This window comes from Apodemus sylvaticus, chromosome 13 (assembly GCF_947179515.1).
Source record: "Apodemus sylvaticus chromosome 13, mApoSyl1.1, whole genome shotgun sequence".
Taxonomy (NCBI): Eukaryota; Metazoa; Chordata; class Mammalia; order Rodentia; family Muridae; genus Apodemus; species Apodemus sylvaticus.
Window position 1 is genome coordinate 69,037,151 of NC_067484.1, and position 16,974 is coordinate 69,054,124.

General features: G+C 42.8%; 3 protein-coding genes across 3 annotated transcripts; all 3 read right to left on the bottom strand.

Annotated features, from left to right (window-relative positions):
* Nucleotides 1–760: 760 nt before the first annotated feature.
* Nucleotides 761–3,151, bottom strand: LOC127663769 (protocadherin alpha-3-like). Its single transcript, XM_052155480.1, has one exon. It carries the CDS (start codon nucleotides 3,149–3,151, stop codon nucleotides 761–763), a length of 2,391 nt encoding a protein of 796 aa, XP_052011440.1.
* A 3,637-nt stretch (nucleotides 3,152–6,788) lies between these two features.
* Nucleotides 6,789–9,259, bottom strand: LOC127663657 (protocadherin alpha-2-like). The gene is made up of 2 exons (XM_052155306.1): nucleotides 6,872–9,259; nucleotides 6,789–6,794 (listed from the first exon to the last, which is right to left on the bottom strand). Exons 1-2 carry the CDS (start codon nucleotides 9,257–9,259, stop codon nucleotides 6,789–6,791), a joined length of 2,394 nt encoding a protein of 797 aa, XP_052011266.1.
* Nucleotides 9,260–13,477: 4,218 nt separating this feature from the next.
* Nucleotides 13,478–15,979, bottom strand: LOC127663658 (protocadherin alpha-1-like). Its single transcript, XM_052155307.1, has one exon. It carries the CDS (start codon nucleotides 15,905–15,907, stop codon nucleotides 13,478–13,480), a length of 2,430 nt encoding a protein of 809 aa, XP_052011267.1. The 5' UTR covers nucleotides 15,908–15,979.
* Nucleotides 15,980–16,974: the final 995 nt, after the last annotated feature.

Sequence of the window (16,974 nt, forward strand, 5' to 3'; positions counted from 1 at the left end):
CTTTCCTCTGCCTCCCAAGTGCTAGTATTAAAGATGTGTGCTACTACAACCAGCAGGAATTAAAATATTTTTTCAATTGGGAAAAAAATATAACAGCATAGTGTTTTCAGAACTTGGTTTTACTTTGAAATCTCATAACTTTTAAAGGTTGTATTTAAATATCACTGTGGAGGGACTGGAAAGATATCTAGGGGTTGAGCACACATGTATATATATATATATATATATATATATATATATATATATATATATATATATATACCATGCACACATAATCTTAAAATTTTATTTTAAAACCACAGTGGAACAACAATTTAATAACAAAGCATGAAGAACCTTTCAGTAAATTGTCCACGGATGATTTTTCTAGCACCTCCTAGAAATCCCAGTGATTCTCTCTACCTTTTTGTGAGTTGCAGAAATCTAAGGCAGGTCACCAGATTATTGAAGCTTTGCAGAGGAATTAGTGGGCAACAAGATGGAGTAAGATGCTTTAAGTGATATAATTCACACAAGACAAAAAAACGGTTCCTCTGATACACAGACAGCCATAAAATAACCCTACTACTATATTTGTCAACAAACACATTTTAAATATGATCTCACCAGTTGTGGATTCAGTGCACAATTTAGTCATGAGAACCCACACTTTTAATGAAAATATTGGTATAAAGGCCCAACAGAAAGAACATAAATAGAATAATTCATTTTAACGCATTGCAACTCCCAAAAGAGGAAAATGTTGGCATATAACAATATTTTAGAGGAAAAATGTACTCACTTTGATGGAGAAATCAATGTCTGCAACCAGTTTTTCCTCTTTATCTTGATTAACTGGGCAGGGTGTAAGACTTGGGCTGAAGGCCATGAGGTCGGTCTTGGGCGGGCCCTCCCCAGAGCACACCCTCTGTCTTCTCTGCTGCGAGTATGACAAGCTCCCCACCGCGCTGGAGCACACCAGCATGGGCTTCCCAGGCCCGCCCTCTGTGGGCGCTGTGGAGCACCTGAGTGCGAGGTACAGCAGCAGCGTGAGCACCAACAGGCTAGACACAGAGCAGATGGCGATGATCAGGTACACGTTGATATCTACAAGAGAAGCCTCCCTGCCAACAGAATCCACCAAAGTCCGCGATGGTGTGTTTGGCGTGTGCCCACTCTCCACCAGAGACACCAGCAAGGTAGCTGTGGCTGTCAGCACTGGCTCGCCATGGTCCTTCACCAATACTAATAAGCGCTGTCGCGGGGCATCTGTTTCATCCAGGACACGTGTGGTGCTAATCTCACCAGTGTACAGACCTACGCGGAATGGAAGGCGTCCACTGCCCGCTGCAGACTGCAGCTCATAAGAGAGCCACGCGTTGTAACCAGAGTCTGCGTCTACCGCGCGCACCTTTGTCACCACATGCCCTGCACCCACTGTCCGTGACACCAGTTCACTCACTGCACTGCCTGCGTGAGGCCCCAGCAGTGTGGGCACATTGTCGTTCTCATCCAGCACAAACACCTGCAGAGTCACATTGCTGCCCAGGGCAGGCACACCAGCATCCCGCGCGCTCACCTGGAACTGCAGCAGCTCCAGCTCCTCATGATCCAGAGGCTGCAGTGCGAACACCTTGCCGCTCTCCGCGTGCACAGACACATAGCTCGACAGCAAGCGCTCGCCTATCCTCCGCTCCACCAGCGAGTAGGACACCAGCGCATTCTCCTGCGCGTCCGCATCCACCGCCGACACCGTGAAGATGTGCGCGCCAGGCGAGTTGTTCTCCTTCACAAACACCGTGTATTCGGGCTGCGCAAATGCAGGCGCATTGTCGTTCACGTCAGCCACCTCCACAGACACGCTGGCCGTGGTACACAAAGAAGGAGAGCCCCCGTCCCTGGCAGTCACAACCACATTGTAGTTAGCAATGGTCTCTCGGTCCAGGACACTGTCCAGCACAAGAGAATAGTAATTCTTAAAGGTGGACACCAGCTTGAAGGGGACCTGAGGGGTCAAAGAGCAGGTCACCTGTCCATTGGCTCCAGAGTCACGGTCGGACACACTGATCAGGGCGATGACAGTGCCAGGTGCAGAATTTTCTAACACAGGAAGTGATAGTGACTTGATGACCAATTCAGGCACATTATCATTGATGTCCACAATTTCAACTAGAACCGTGCAGTGATCTGTCATTGGAGGGGTTCCCTTGTCTGCTGCCTCTACCTGAATTTCAAAAGATTTGGTTTCCTCAAAATCTATGTTGCCTTTAACAGTGATGTATCCACTGAGTGGGTCTAAGTGGAATTTTGACAGGATCTCAGGTGACATATCCTGGTGAAAAGAATACACGATGTCCTGATTTACTCCTTCATCCAAATCAGAGGCGTCGACATCCACTACTGCAGTACCATTAGGAGCATTTTCGGGTAATCTGACTTTGTAGAGTGTTTTCTCGAATGCTGGGGCGTTGTCGTTCACATCTAGGACAGTGATCTTCACTTGAGTGGTGCCAGTGAGCTCAGGTTTCCCGCCATCAACTGCTGTTATCATTAAATGATGTTCAGGAATGTCTTCTCTGTTCAAAAGTTTTTTCAACACAAGTCCCAGGGACTTAATTTCCTCATCTTTTCTTTTGATGTCCAAAGAAAAATACTCACTCGAGTTAAGACTGTAAGACAACAATGAATTGGTTCCGATGTCTGCATCTGATGCGCCCTCTAGCGAAAACCGGGAGCCAAGCTGTCGAGATTCAGAAATAAACAAATTTTTTGTGGCCACTGGAAATGCTGGAGGGTTGTCGTTAATGTCCCTCACCTCCACCTCCACGTGGAAAACCTGCAGCGGCCTGTCCACGATCACCTCCAGGTGGATGCTACACTCCGCGCTCTGCCCACACAGCGCTTCCCGGTCGATCCGAGAATTCACAAACAAAATGCCATTCTGCAGATTTACCTCCAGAAGGTCCCCGCGGTCCTTGGACGCCACCCTGAAGAGGCGGGGCACCAGCTCTGCCAACTCCAGTCCTAGGTCCTGCGCGATGCGGCCCACGAAGGTGCCGTGTTTGGCCTCCTCGGGGACGGAGTAATGGAGCTGGCCGCTCCCTGCCTCCCAGGCTGCGAAGAGAAGAAGCCAGAGCAGCAGATGCCGATCTTCTCTCCAAGAAAACACCATCGCAAGCCCCTTCCGAATGTTTGGTTGCTCTCACACCGATCCGAATTTTCCAAATATTTTCAGTTTCTTATTCTTCACATCTTAAACACCTTACCGTTACAATTTTGTCTGAGACAATGACGAAAAGGATCCTGTGAATGTGGAATACCGGCTGCGTTTCTTTTATGAAGGAACTCGTGGTGGACAGCGACACCAAGTGGCTAAATGTGTATTTAATGTGCTTATTTTTCGTTCTTAGATGCTTAATTTGAGCTGTTGCAACATTTGTATTCTGATTGGGATTTCCTTCAAATAGTCATCACAGGTTTTGTTTTATCAAAACATAGTCTTACAATTTCATACTATCCAGTTCATGGCATCATTATTTATAACGGATCTTTTATAATCGGCAGTACATTGTTTTCTGTTTCTCTTCGGAGTTTTCCCATTAAATATGATTCACTGTTTACAAGTACATGCAGACTAAGCAATTTAAAAGGCGCTTTAACTGATGGTGTCTGAGTGAAATCTCCATTCAAGTTGCCAGACATTTTATAGAAAAATAAGTTTGATATTTGTGGCAACAAAGGTATAAGGCATGAAAATATGTGACAAATGTGTGTTTATGTACTAATATATGTAATTCTGTTATGTAATTCTGACAATTGACAATGAATATGGAAAAAAGCTCACCTGCATTTATTAATTTAGAACATTTGTAAATAATCCTTGGATCCTTTACTCAATTCTTGTCAACTCTCTTAACTAGTACTTTGATAAATAAGTCACGTCTCATTCATTCACTTTCTTACTTACTGGGCATTTAACTCAGTGCCTTGAGAATCTAAGCAAGAACTCTGCCAGAGCTTGTATCCCCAGCCTAGAGTCAGTCTTACACAGTGAAAATCTTTTTTAAATGAATTCCCTGTTACAGACAACACTGGGTGGTTGGATTTGTTTGTTTGTTTGTTTGTTTTGTTTTGTTTTTCAAGACAGGGTGTCTCTGTGTAGCCCCGGCTGTCCTGGAATGCACTCTGTAGATCGGGCTGGCCTTGAACTCAGAAAACTGCCTGCCTCTGCCTCCCACGTGCTGGGATTGAAGGCGCTGCGCCACCACCGCCCGGCTGGGTGGTTGGAATATTATACTCACATCACACCTAGTAAGAACATTTTTTTAAATGTCCACAGTGTTTATACATTACAGTTTGCACGTATGTGTTTAAATGATCACAAAATGAAATCATTTCAGTTTTATTGATCGACACTCTGGATGAATTTCTGTATCAAATAACTTTAAAAGGTTTTACATTGCTAAGCATTGTGATGTACACACATTGCATAAAGAAAGAGCTAGTGATCCTCTTTTTTTGATTGTTCCCACCCCCAAACTCAGAACGACATCCTGGGACTTAGGGAACTAAGGCAAAAAGATCTTGAGTTGAAAGTCAGTCTAAAATAAGGACCCAGCCCCAAAATAAACAAACAGGACCTGAGAGGCGGCTCAGTGGGCAGAACACAGGCTGTCAAGCCTGCCAACACGATTTCAATCCCTATGACCCAGTGAGTCCTGAAAACTGTTGTCTTCTAACTGGCACACTCACACCATGGGATGTGTACACATTCACACGTGTATGAGCACACACACACACACACAAAATAAGTAAATGTTATGAACACATTGTCGATTTTAAAAGTTACAAAAGGAAAACTAACTTTGCAACATGAGACACTAGGCAATGTACACAAGACTGGGTAATGAAATATTCTGAAGATTGATGTGAATTCACTAATAAATGTGAGATACGGATCCTCCAAGCATCTAGAAGTTGAGCCAGAATATTCGTGGAAGGTTCAAATTTAGATACTTATGTAGAAAAACGTCCAGATTTTTGCTTATAGGCAGAACACTTTAAAGAAAAACATAGCACATACTTAAAGTGTTAGAAGAAAATGCTTCCATACAAGGTTTATTTTCCTGTATTTCATTGACTAAAATCCAGTGTTCAATTAACTCATAGTTTATCATCTATATTTAGAATAAAATAAATTAAAAATATTATACTGAAATTTAATGAGTATTTAAATTAACCTTTCAAAAAAGATTAAGCGAAGAGTTGCATTATTGATATTTGTTAATAACAAACAATTTCTAATAGATTCTACTGTGACAACCCCTAAAAAATTAGACTTGACTCTAAATAGAGTGCCTTTTGTTTGTTCTTTTCAGTTCTAGTGACTGAATCGAGGGCTTCTCATCCATTATAGGATTTTTTTACTGTTGTTTTGTTTTGAGTTGGGCCTCATTGTATGTCCCTGACTGGAACTCACTTTGTAGACCAGGGTGGCCTCAAAGTCAGAGATCTACCTACCTCTGCCTCCTGAGTGCTGGGCTTAAATACCACCATGCCTATTATAGAGCAAGCGCCCTCCCCCTCGAATATCCCCCTAATCTAAAATTATTTTTTAATATTTTTTTATTTTATTGTATGAGTGATTTGCCTACATCTATGTATTTGTAGGCTTGGTGCCTAAGGGGCCAACTGGAGTTACGGATGGTTGTAGGTACAGGGTGGCTCATAGGAACCAAAAGCAGATTCTCTGTAAGATCAGTAAGTTACCTTACTCCTGAAGGGTGTGTGTCTAAGAATTGACTATAGGTATTACTATGTCTGTGAGCACTCCGATGATCATATCTCAGAAGGTTAATTTGAAAATGAAATACAAATTATAAAACATCATGAGGAATTTTTCTCATTATCAAGGAAATATTGTAGTTCTAATTTTAAGACTGATAAGATTAATAGAAAGCTGTGTTTAGAGACCCCTGATATTTAAAACCCTGTAAGTTGTCTAATTTGGCTGTTTTTCTTTCTTTGTGGTTGTTGGCTTTTGTTTTGTTTTTTGTTTGTTTTACTTTCTCCCACTGGATCTCACTACGACGCTCCAGCTGTCCTAAAACTCACTATGTAGAGAAGGCTGGCCTTGGACTCAAAGAGATTCTCCTGCCTCTGTCTCCCAAGTGCTGGTCTTAAAGGTGTGTCCCACCACACCTGACTCTACTTTTGGCTTTTAAATTTCTTTTAAATTTCTTCTTTTAAGCTTTATTTTATTTTATGTTTATGACTACACTGTAGCTCATAAACATACCAGAAGAGGGCATATGATCCCATTACAGATGGTTGTGAGCCACCATGTGGTTGCTGGGACCTCTGGAAGAGCAGCCAGTGCTCTTAACCACTGAGTCATCTCTCTTCTGAAGTGAAAACATTTAGGAGTAGTATTGAATTGGTATGCTGTGGGGCCAGTGAGATGGCTTAGCAGGAAAAGCTCTCACTTTGCAAACCTGATGACCTGCCTTAGATTTCTGCAACCCTCAAAAAGGTAGAGAGAACCCGCCACACAAGGTTGTCCCTTGAGGCCCATACACACTGTAGGAATACAATCACACACCCACATCGTGCACATCCATGATAACAAATAAATAAATATCAGGTTTTCCTTTTTTTTTTCAATTTTTCGAGGTCCAGTTATTCACACAGAGCTTTAGTTATGAACCTAACTATGAAAAGAATGTTTAAGAAAATTGATCTATGTGCAAGAATTTGATAATTCATAAGTATCCCATGACAGCACAGTGATATAAAATAAAGGTTTAGCTTTAGGTCTAAGTAATTAACAGGAATCATAAACAATACAGAAATAGCGATGTTCTTAACAAGAAAAAAAATAATAAAGACCTACCTTTCCTAAGTGTTCAGCCTCTAAGGGTGGTTGTCTCTCTTCTGATGATTCCGGACCTTGGGATAGGCTGGGGCTGAATGCCATGAGGTCGGTTTTAGGTGGGCCTTCTCCAGAGCACACCCTTTGCCGCCTTTGCTGTGAGTATGACCAGCTCCCCGCCGCGCTAGAGCACACCAGCATGGGCTTCCCCGGAGCACAGGCTCCACTGGTGGGCGTTGTCGAGCAGCGCAGCGCTGTGTACAACAGCAGCGTGAGCACCAACAGGCTGGACACCGCGCAGATGGCAATGATCAGATACACATTAACAGTCACCAGAGACGCCTCTTGGCCAGCAGCATCTACCAACGCTCTTGATGAAGTTTTTGGAGCTTGGCTATTCTCAACTAGAGAAACTAACACTGTGGCTGTGGCAGTCAGCGCAGGCTCACCATGGTCCTTCACCAACACCAGCAGGCGCTGGCGTGGCGCATCCACTTCATCTAGGACTCGCGTGGTGCTGATCTCGCCCGTATACAGACCCACGCGGAACAGGCTACGCATGCCCACTGTGGGTTGCAGTTCATATGAGAGCCACGCGTTGTAACCAGAGTCCGCATCTACTGCACGCACCTTGGTGACCACATGGCCCGAACCCACTGACCTAGGCACAAGCTCACTCACTGAACCGCCAACTCCCACAGCTCCATGAGGCAACAGCACTGGTGTATTGTCGTTCTCATCCAGCACAAACACCTGCAGAGTCACATTGCTGCCCAGGGCAGGCACACCAGCATCTCGCGCGCTCACCTGGAACTGCAGCAGCTCCAGCTCCTCATGATCCAGAGGCTGCAACGCGAACACCTTGCCACTCTCCGCGTGCACAGACACATAGCTTGACACCAAGCGCTCACCCACCCTCCGCTCCACCAGGGAGTAGGACACCAACGCATTCTCCTGCGCATCGGCATCTACTGCTGATACCGTAAAGATGTGCGCTCCTGGTGGATTGTTCTCCTTCACGAACACCGTGTATTCAGGCTGCGCGAACACAGGAGCATTGTCGTTCACGTCAGCCACCTCCACAGAAATGCTGGCTGTGGCCCGCAGTGCGGGCGAGCTCCCATCCCGCGCTGTCACCACTACCTTATAGTCGGCTGTAGTTTCGCGGTCCAGGGCGCTGTCCAGCACGAGAGAATAGTAATTCTTGAAAGTGGACACCAGCTTGAAGGGGAGGTGAGGACTGAGAGAGCAGGTCACCTGCCCGTTGATTCCCGAGTCACGATCTGACACTGAGATGAGGGCGATGACAGCACCCAATGGAGCATTCTCTTGGACAGGTAGTGAGAGAGACGTTATTGAGATTTCTGGCGTATTGTCATTGATGTCCACAAGTTTTACTGAAATTTTACAGTGTCCTGACATCGATGGACTTCCCTTGTCAGATGCAATGATGTGGATGTCATAGGATGTCCTTTCTTCATAATCTAATTCTCCCTTAGTTCTGATTTCTCCTGAGGTGGAATTTATTTGAAACTTTGTCCGTGTGGTGGAAGATACATCACTACTAAGTGAATACACAATCTCGCTATTTGATCCTTCATCTGCATCGGAAGCATTTAGTTTTATCACTAAGGTTCCGTTTGCAGTGTTCTCTAACAATTGTACTTTGTAAACTGATTGGGAAAAAGTAGGTTCGTTGTCATTCACATCTAATACCTTAATGAGTATTTGAACAGTGCCCGTGAGTTCAGGCTTGCCTCCGTCAGTAGCTGCCAGTAACAATTTCACCTCCGCATTCTCCTCCCTGTCCAGAGATTTTTCCAGCACAAGAAACAGAGATTGGCTTAGGTCGTCGCTTGTTTGTACATCTAGAAAGAAAAACTCGCTGGGGCTGAGCTTGTAGGTCAGAAGAGCATTTACTCCGATATCTGCATCAGATGCTCCTTCTAAAGGAAACCTTGAGTCAAGCAGCCTAGATTCGTGAAACTGGATAGTTTTTTCTGTCATTGGAAATAGCGGCGGGTTGTCGTTAATGTCCCTCACCTCCACCTCCACGTGGAAAACCTGCAGCGGCCGGTCCACGATCACCTCCAGGTGGATGCTACACTCCGCGCTCTGCCCACACAGCGCTTCCCGGTCGATCCGAGAATTCACAAACAAAATGCCATTCTGCAGATTTACCTCCAGAAGGTCCCCGCGGTCCTTGGACGCCACCCTGAACAGGCGGGGCACCAGCTCCGCCAGCTCCAGCCCCAGGTCCTGCGCGATGCGGCCCACGAAGGTGCCGTGTTTGGCCTCCTCTGGGATGGAGTAATGAAGCTGGCCGCTCCCAGCTTCCCAAGCTGCGAGGAAAGGAAGCAAGAGCAGCAGACACTGCCTGACCTCTGGGCCCCCGCTCAAAGAAGGCATCACTTCTAGTCCTCCGTGAGTTGGTCAAATTAAATGATCATTTTTTAAAAAATAGAATATAATATAAGTTCTAACGCCTACTGAAATCCTGCTGCTTCTCCTGCCGTTTTATCTGGAGTAACAAAGAAGCTCTGGGTGTTTTCTTTCCAAGAGAGTGATCACTATCTGGTAGACAGCGACACCTTGTGGCTGAACTGGTTTGAATTTTACCTTATTAACTGTAAATATGACAATGTAAAACTTATGCATTAATTCAGTGTAAACTTCAGTAGTGCTAAGTATATTCACGTTTTTGCAAATTTGTCCTCTTGTAAAGCTTGAATTTTATATAGATTAGATAATAACTCCAGTTTCCCTTACCTTGCCCATTGTAACGACCATTCTACTCTCTCCTTATATAAAATATTCACTACCGTGTAAGTTAAACCATAAAAGATTTGTTGAGGTTGTTGCTCTGGTGTTGAGTTCTTCGTTTTCCTTTGTTTTGAGACTAGCTCTTTCAACGTACCACAATGTCCTGTTTCAGCCGCATTGTAGCATGTTATAGGATTTCTTTCCTTTTTAATGCTGAATGATTCCATTGTGTACACAGCGTTCTGTGTATCCATTCAATCCATGAACGTCTGTTTGCTTTTTGTAAATAGTGATGACACCAACACAGATGTGCAAGTATCTCTTGGATAGCATGGTTTCAATTCTTTTGTAATATTACTTTTTTATTGTTTCTTCAAATCAAGTACAACAGAATCAATGGGTATTTTGTTCATTGAAAATATGGTTAAATACACTTTGTTATTTATAATTTTGAGTTTTGAATTGTTTGCTGATTATATTAGTTTCTTATATAAAATATGTTTTATACTAGGATCATTCTCTTATCTATTATTATATTTGAATTTTCATGCAAAAAGAACAACCTGATTTCTTTTTAGTGTTAGTTACTTGAGGGTATCTTTATTTATTAATTTGTATCTGGTTTCTTCATATGTAAAAATATGAAGCTCAAATAGAGATTGTGTGAGCTTATTTGAAATGAATGGAGGAATGTCAGTTAGCCAAGTTCTCATCAAGTTGCACACTTGTTACTTTGTGTAAGTTAAAAATTTTGCTTTTAGCTTTCTTAAAGGAAAACAACATGAACTACAAAATTTAAACTGTCAGTTAAAAGCAGCAATGGAAGATAGATTTTCCTAGAGCTAGATCATTAATAACTTTCCTCTGGATTGGGTATGGTGCTTGTAATCCCAGTACTTGGGAGGCAGAGGTGGGTGGATCCCTGATTTGAGCCCAGCCTGGTCTACAAAGCAAATTCTAGGACAACCAATGCTAAAACAGAGAAACCCTGTCTTGAAAACCTAATAATGACACTAATAACTTTTCTCTGATCCCAGTGTCTTAAACTTATTTCACTTATTAACTTTTTTAGTAAGATGAATGCAACTGGAAATAATATAATAAGAAAATATAATAATCCTGCTTCAGACAAAAAATATCCATGTGTTTTCTTAATAGTGGTTCCTAGATTTTATATTGATAAATAAAGTCAGGTATAAGAACACAATACATATATGTACACACACACACACACACACATATATATATATATATATATATATATATATATATATATATATATATATATATATAAGAAAACACTATCTAGAGGAACAAAGGGGTCTAGTGGAAAGAGGAAGAACAGTGGGAGATAGAGGAAAGAAGTCTGGGGGAAATACTCACTGTGCATTGAATACCTGTATGAAAATGCCCTTGCATAAAGCAGTACTATCTACAATGAATATGCACAATGAAATTTTTTAAATGAATTTAAGCAACAAGACACAAAATAATGCATTTCAGTAAAATGATGTGAAGAAAGAAAAAACACTGAAACATTCTGAGTGGAGCAGGAACATCAACTGTACTGGCTAGTTTTGTGTGTCAACTTGACACAGGCTGAAGTTATCACAGAGAAAGGAGCTTCAGTTGGGGAAGTGCCTCCATGAGATCCAGCTGTGGGGCATTTTCTCAATTAGTGATCAAGTGGGGAGGGCCCCTTGTGGGTGGTACCACCTTTGGGCTGGTGCTCTTGGGTTCTATAAGAGAGCAGGCTGAGCAAGCCAGGGGAAGCAAGCCAGTAAGAAACATCCCTCCATGGCCTCTGCATCAGCTCCTGCTTCCTAACCTGCTTGAGTTCCAGTCCTGACTTCATTTAGTGATGAACTGCAACGTGGAAGTGTAAGCTCAATAAACCCTTTCCTCCCCAACTTGCTTCTTGGTCATGATGTTTGTGCAGGAATAGAAACCCTGACTAAGACATCAACTAACAATGGAAAAACCATTCATGTTTATGTTGGATATTAAATCACAACATTAGTCCATGTTTATGTTTTTCCTTTATACTACAATAGCATTCCATAAACTACAGTCCCTTTCCAAACTTTGTAATTCTAAACCCATGCCTTTTTATAATAGTGAGTAATATTTGAGATTCATCACAAGTTAATAGAATTAACCAATCCAAGAACTTTTTGAGCCTTATACAAGTCATTATAACACAGAAAAAAACAGTCTCCCTGTTCTTATATCTACAATGTACCATTCTTAAACTTTGTGACCACAAATATAGTTGTATGAAGGCATATCTAAATACATTAAGGTCAAACGTGTTTGATTTGGGTTTTATTATTGATATTAGTGGCTTTTGTGCCTTCACTTATTTGTCAAGGCAGTATCACTTATATCTTAGGCTATCCTCAAACTTGTTCTGCAGCATAGATGCCCTTTAAATTAGGATCCTATTGTCTCCGCCACCCAAGAATAAGTATGTGCCAGTAAGCTGAGCTCTTCCAGACAAACTTAAAAGGCTATTGGTGCTATCAAAAGATGTTGGATCCTAGTCATAATTTTATGATTAATCTTTCAGTAAAGTCCTCTGAAATAACTGCATATCCAGATGGAACTAGAGTTACAAATGGTTTTGAACCACTATGTGGGAGATGGGACTCAAACCTGATCTTCTGGAAGGGCATCAATAGATCTTAACCACTGCACAATCTCTCCAGCCCACTACATATAAACTCAGCTGTAAAATATAGCCTAATGTGTTACTCATTATCTCATTATTGATCAGCACAATGACTATGAATCAAACTTTGAAGAGACCATTATTCCTCATCTGAACAACTGGTGTAAAGAATTTCCCATTCAACATGGTAATCCCAGTACTCAGGATGCAGAGGCAAGGACATCTCTGAGTTTGAGGCCAGCCTGGTCTACACAGTGACTTGCAGGACAGCCAGGGCTACACAAAGAAACCCTGTATCAAAAAAATTATTTCTACATTCATTTCTACAAAGACACACATTAGGGATTTGTATGTAGTAAAATTTGGTTTGGAAAAATTACTATCTTTCTCTTGCTCTTTGATTTTAGATTATAAACAATATTTAAATTTTTATCTCTTCAAAAGTTATTGCAATGAAAGCAACTTTAAATATTTAGTCAAATGAAATGGACTGTAATAAAACAAGCGAATAAATAACAGTAATTATCCTAAACTTAGTTTTTCTTGCCCTCGACAATATCCTCTGTTAAGGGAATAAAAGTTTCATCTAATAAATTATCAGGAGTAAAAAAGAGAAAACACATAGTTTGGGGACATTGGCAAATAAATGGGTGAGATTCAACTGACTGGATTGCATAACACACAAGTTCACATGGAAATTATTCTTTTAAACAAGGGAATGGTACCAGGAAACTGTTGGATATTTTAATGTGAAAACTAAAGTACCATCAACAAATATATTTTAGGTCATAATGCTTAAAATTATTGTTTAATTCCCACTTTGAAATTTAGCAATGTAGACAGAAAGCACATGGGTTTTGTAACTTTGTCTACAATTATTTGTGCAGAGCAAGACACTTGGAAGGCATTGAGAGCCCATGTTAAAAGTGACCAGACTTTCTGTGCTCATCTACGATTAGCTCCATCCCTAACACCACCACTACACAAAATTTACACTAATAGTACTGAATTTTTAAGAAGTATTCTACCATGTAAATAAAAGAATAGAATAATTTGTACAAGCATTGTTTCCTAGCCCTATTTTGCAGCTGCAAATACTAGAGTATTTGAAATAAAGTTTGTTACATGTCATTGAACACTCTGAATACATTCTTAGTTCCATTTAAAGAATTACTTAAAAAATAAAGTTAAATCTAAAAAAGAAGTTTGAAGCCATAGCTCAAATTTGGACTTACATTACCAGAAAGATCTGAATTTACTTCTGCGTGGACACTTCTTTCCGCTATGTTCAAACCTGGGGATAGACCCGGGCTGAAGGCCATGAGGTCTGTCTTGGGTGGACCCTCTCCAGAGCAAACCCTCTGTCGCCTCTGCTGCGAGTATGACCAGCTCCCCACCGCGCTGGAGCACACCAGCATGGGCTTTCCTGAAACACAGGCTCCATTGGTGGGTGTCGCTGAGCAGCGCAGCGCTGTGTACAGAAGCAACGTGAGCACCAACAGGCTGGACACAGCACAGATGGCGATGATCAGGTACACGTTGACATCCACCAGCGATGCCTGGGAACCCACTGCCCCGGTTAATACAGGCAAAGAGGCTTTCTGAATTGGACTGCTTTCCACCAGCGATACCAACACGGTAGCAGTAGCAGTCAGCATTGGCTCACCATGGTCCTTCACCAGCACCAAGAGACGCTGTCGTGGAACATCAACCTCATCTAAGGAGCGTGTGGTGCTGATCTCACCAGTGTACAGACCCACGCGAAACGGGTTGCGCGCACCACCTGTAGGAGGTTGTAGTTCATATGACAGCCACGCATTGTAGCCAGAGTCCGCATCCACCGCGCGCACCTTCGTCACCACATGCCCTGCACCCACTGTCCGTGACACCAGTTCGCTCACTGAGCTGCCTGCATGAGGCCCCAGCAGTGTGGGCGCATTGTCGTTCTCGTCCAGCACAAACACCTGCAGAGTCACATTGCTGCCCAGGGCAGGCTCACCAGCATCCCGCGCACTCACTTGGAACTGCAGCAGCTCCAGTTCCTCGTGGTCCAGAGGCTGCAGTGCGAACACCTTGCCGCTCTCCGTGTGTACAGACACATAGCTCGACAATAAGCGCTCGCCCACCCTCCGCTCCACCAGAGAGTAGGACACCAACGCATTCTCTTGCACATCCGCGTCCACCGCTGACACCGTGAAGATGTGCGCGCCAGGCGGGTTGTTTTCTTTTACGAACACCGTGTATTCGGGCTGCGCGAAAGCAGGAGCATTGTCATTCACGTCAGCCACCTGCACAGACACGCTGGCTGTGGCCCAAAGGGAGGGAGAGCCTCCATCCCGAGCTGTCACCACCACCTTATAGTCCGCTGTGGTCTCTCTGTCCAAAGCGCTGTCCAGCACAAGCGAATAATAATTCTTGAAGGTGGACACCAGCTTGAAGGGAATATGAGGACTCAGGGAGCATGTCACCTGCCCATTGGCACCTGAGTCGATGTCGGATACCTTGATGAGTGCGATGACAGTGTTAAGTGGAGCATCCTCTTTGATGGGCAAAGATAAGGATGTGATCGCCAGCTCTGGCGCATTATCATTTATATCCAGTACCTTGACCAAAACCTTGCAGTGATTTGACATGGAGGGAGTCCCTTTATCAACTGCCTTTATTTGAATTTCATAGGATTTTGTTTTTTCATAATCTAGATCACCGATCACTCTAATTTCTCCTGAAATAGAATCCACATTGAATTTTTCTTGAATGTCAAGAGAAACATCATTGCCAAAGGAAAACACAACTTCACCATTGACACCTTCATCAGCGTCAGTGGCGTTTAACGTGGTCACTAAGGTTCCATTCACTGTAGATTCTACTAACTGTGCCCTGTAGACGGCCTGGTCAAACAGTGGCGCGTTGTCATTAACATCGAGCACAGTAATCTGCAACCGAACTGCCCCCTCCAGCTCTGGCTTGCCCCCGTCAGTGGCTGTCAGTAATAACTGAAGTTCTGGTGTTTCTTCTCTATCCAAAGATTTTTTCAGTTCAAGCGAAAGGGATTTACTGAGTTCATCTGTCGTCTCTACCTTCAAAGAAAAGTAATCAGTGGGGCTCAGCGTGTAAGTTAGAAGAGAATTGGCACCAATGTCTGCGTCCACAGCGCCCTCTAGTGGAAACCGTGAATCTAGTTGTCTGTTTTCAGGAATAAATATCCTTTGTTCTGAGCCTTTGAAAATCGGTGGGTTATCATTAATATCTTTAACCTTCACCTCCACATGGAAAACCTGCAGCGGCCTGTCCACAATCACCTCCAGATGGATGCTACACTCTGAGCTCCGCCCACACAGCTCCTCCCGGTCGATCCGAGAATTCACAAACAAAATGCCATTCTGCAGATTTACCTCCAGAAGGTCTCCGCGGTCCTTGGACGCCACCCTGAACAGGCGGGGCACCAGCTCCGCCAGCTCCAGCCCAAGATCCTGCGCGATGCGGCCCACGAAGGTGCCGTGTTTGGCCTCCTCCGAGACTGAGTAGTGGAGCTGGCCGCTCCCTGCTTCCCAAGCTGCGAGAAGCAGAAGCGAGAACAAGAGCAGGCGCCGGGCTCTCAGGCCTCGGAGCCTGGAAAACAGCATTGCAAAAGGACTTCACCTTTCGTATCGCTGTCACTCCAAGATCATACTTTGCAACTTCATGTTTTCAGTCATTTGTCTCCTCACCATTTTTATCCTTTCTCGGCTGGTGACGAACTGAAGCTTCCTCTCTTCCTTTTTAATTATCACTGCTTCATTTCCACCTTCAAGACTTTGTGGTATACAGCGACACCATGTGGATGATGTAGATTTTACATCCAACAATGGTCTTTGCAATTTTGCTATTTCCAGCACATCTGAAATTGCAATTCATCAATGAAATAGAAAGTTCTAGCAAAAAAAAATTGCTAATATAAATATCAGAAGATAATTTAGTATAGAAAATACAATAACCACCATAACGTGTCGCATATTTTCATATAAGTTGGTTTACTGCAAACCTTTACCCCGCTCTAACAATTACACGCATATATCAAGTGGAACTGCAGTCCTTTAGAGTTGCAGTATACATGGAGCATTTATTCTGGACACATCCCTCTCCCTTAAGTTGATTATTATATATAGATGCTCAATTTCATATAAAATGGTATTGAACTTGTAAATGGCTTGTTCATGTCCTCCAAGCCACTTTATATAGTCTCTGAATTATTTACAATATCTAAAGACATATAAAAATGTAAACAGCTGTTTACAATTCTTTGGGAAGTAAATCCTTCTCATGTTCATCACAGATACAATGTTTTTTAACTTTTCTGTTCATATTTGGTTATAGTCATGAAACCCATCATCTAGAGAGATGCACACATAGAGTTCTTAGCATGGGACTACACATGAAAACATACAAATCTCCACAGACATACTCTATAGTTTCTTCTCTCCAAAGTTATAAGAAAGTGTAAAAATGAAAGCAGCTGCTTTACTGTTCTTAGAAATTGTCTGAAGGGTATAATGTTCTTTATTTAAATTCAATTGCTTCAGCTAATTAGTGAAAGAGCTTCAAATAAGACAAATAGAAAGAAAACAACAGACACATCACAGGAATAGTCCTGAAAGCAATGGAGGAAAGTAAGAAATACTTTTAGTCACTGGTAACGGAATCTATGACCTTG

Coding starts and splice junctions, on each gene's coding strand:
- LOC127663769 (XM_052155480.1), bottom strand. CDS start 3,151: ATGGTGTTTTCTTGGAGAGAAGATCGGCATCTGCTGCTCTGGCTTCTT.
- LOC127663657 (XM_052155306.1), bottom strand. CDS start 9,259: ATGCCTTCTTTGAGCGGGGGCCCAGAGGTCAGGCAGTGTCTGCTGCTC.
- LOC127663658 (XM_052155307.1), bottom strand. CDS start 15,907: ATGCTGTTTTCCAGGCTCCGAGGCCTGAGAGCCCGGCGCCTGCTCTTG.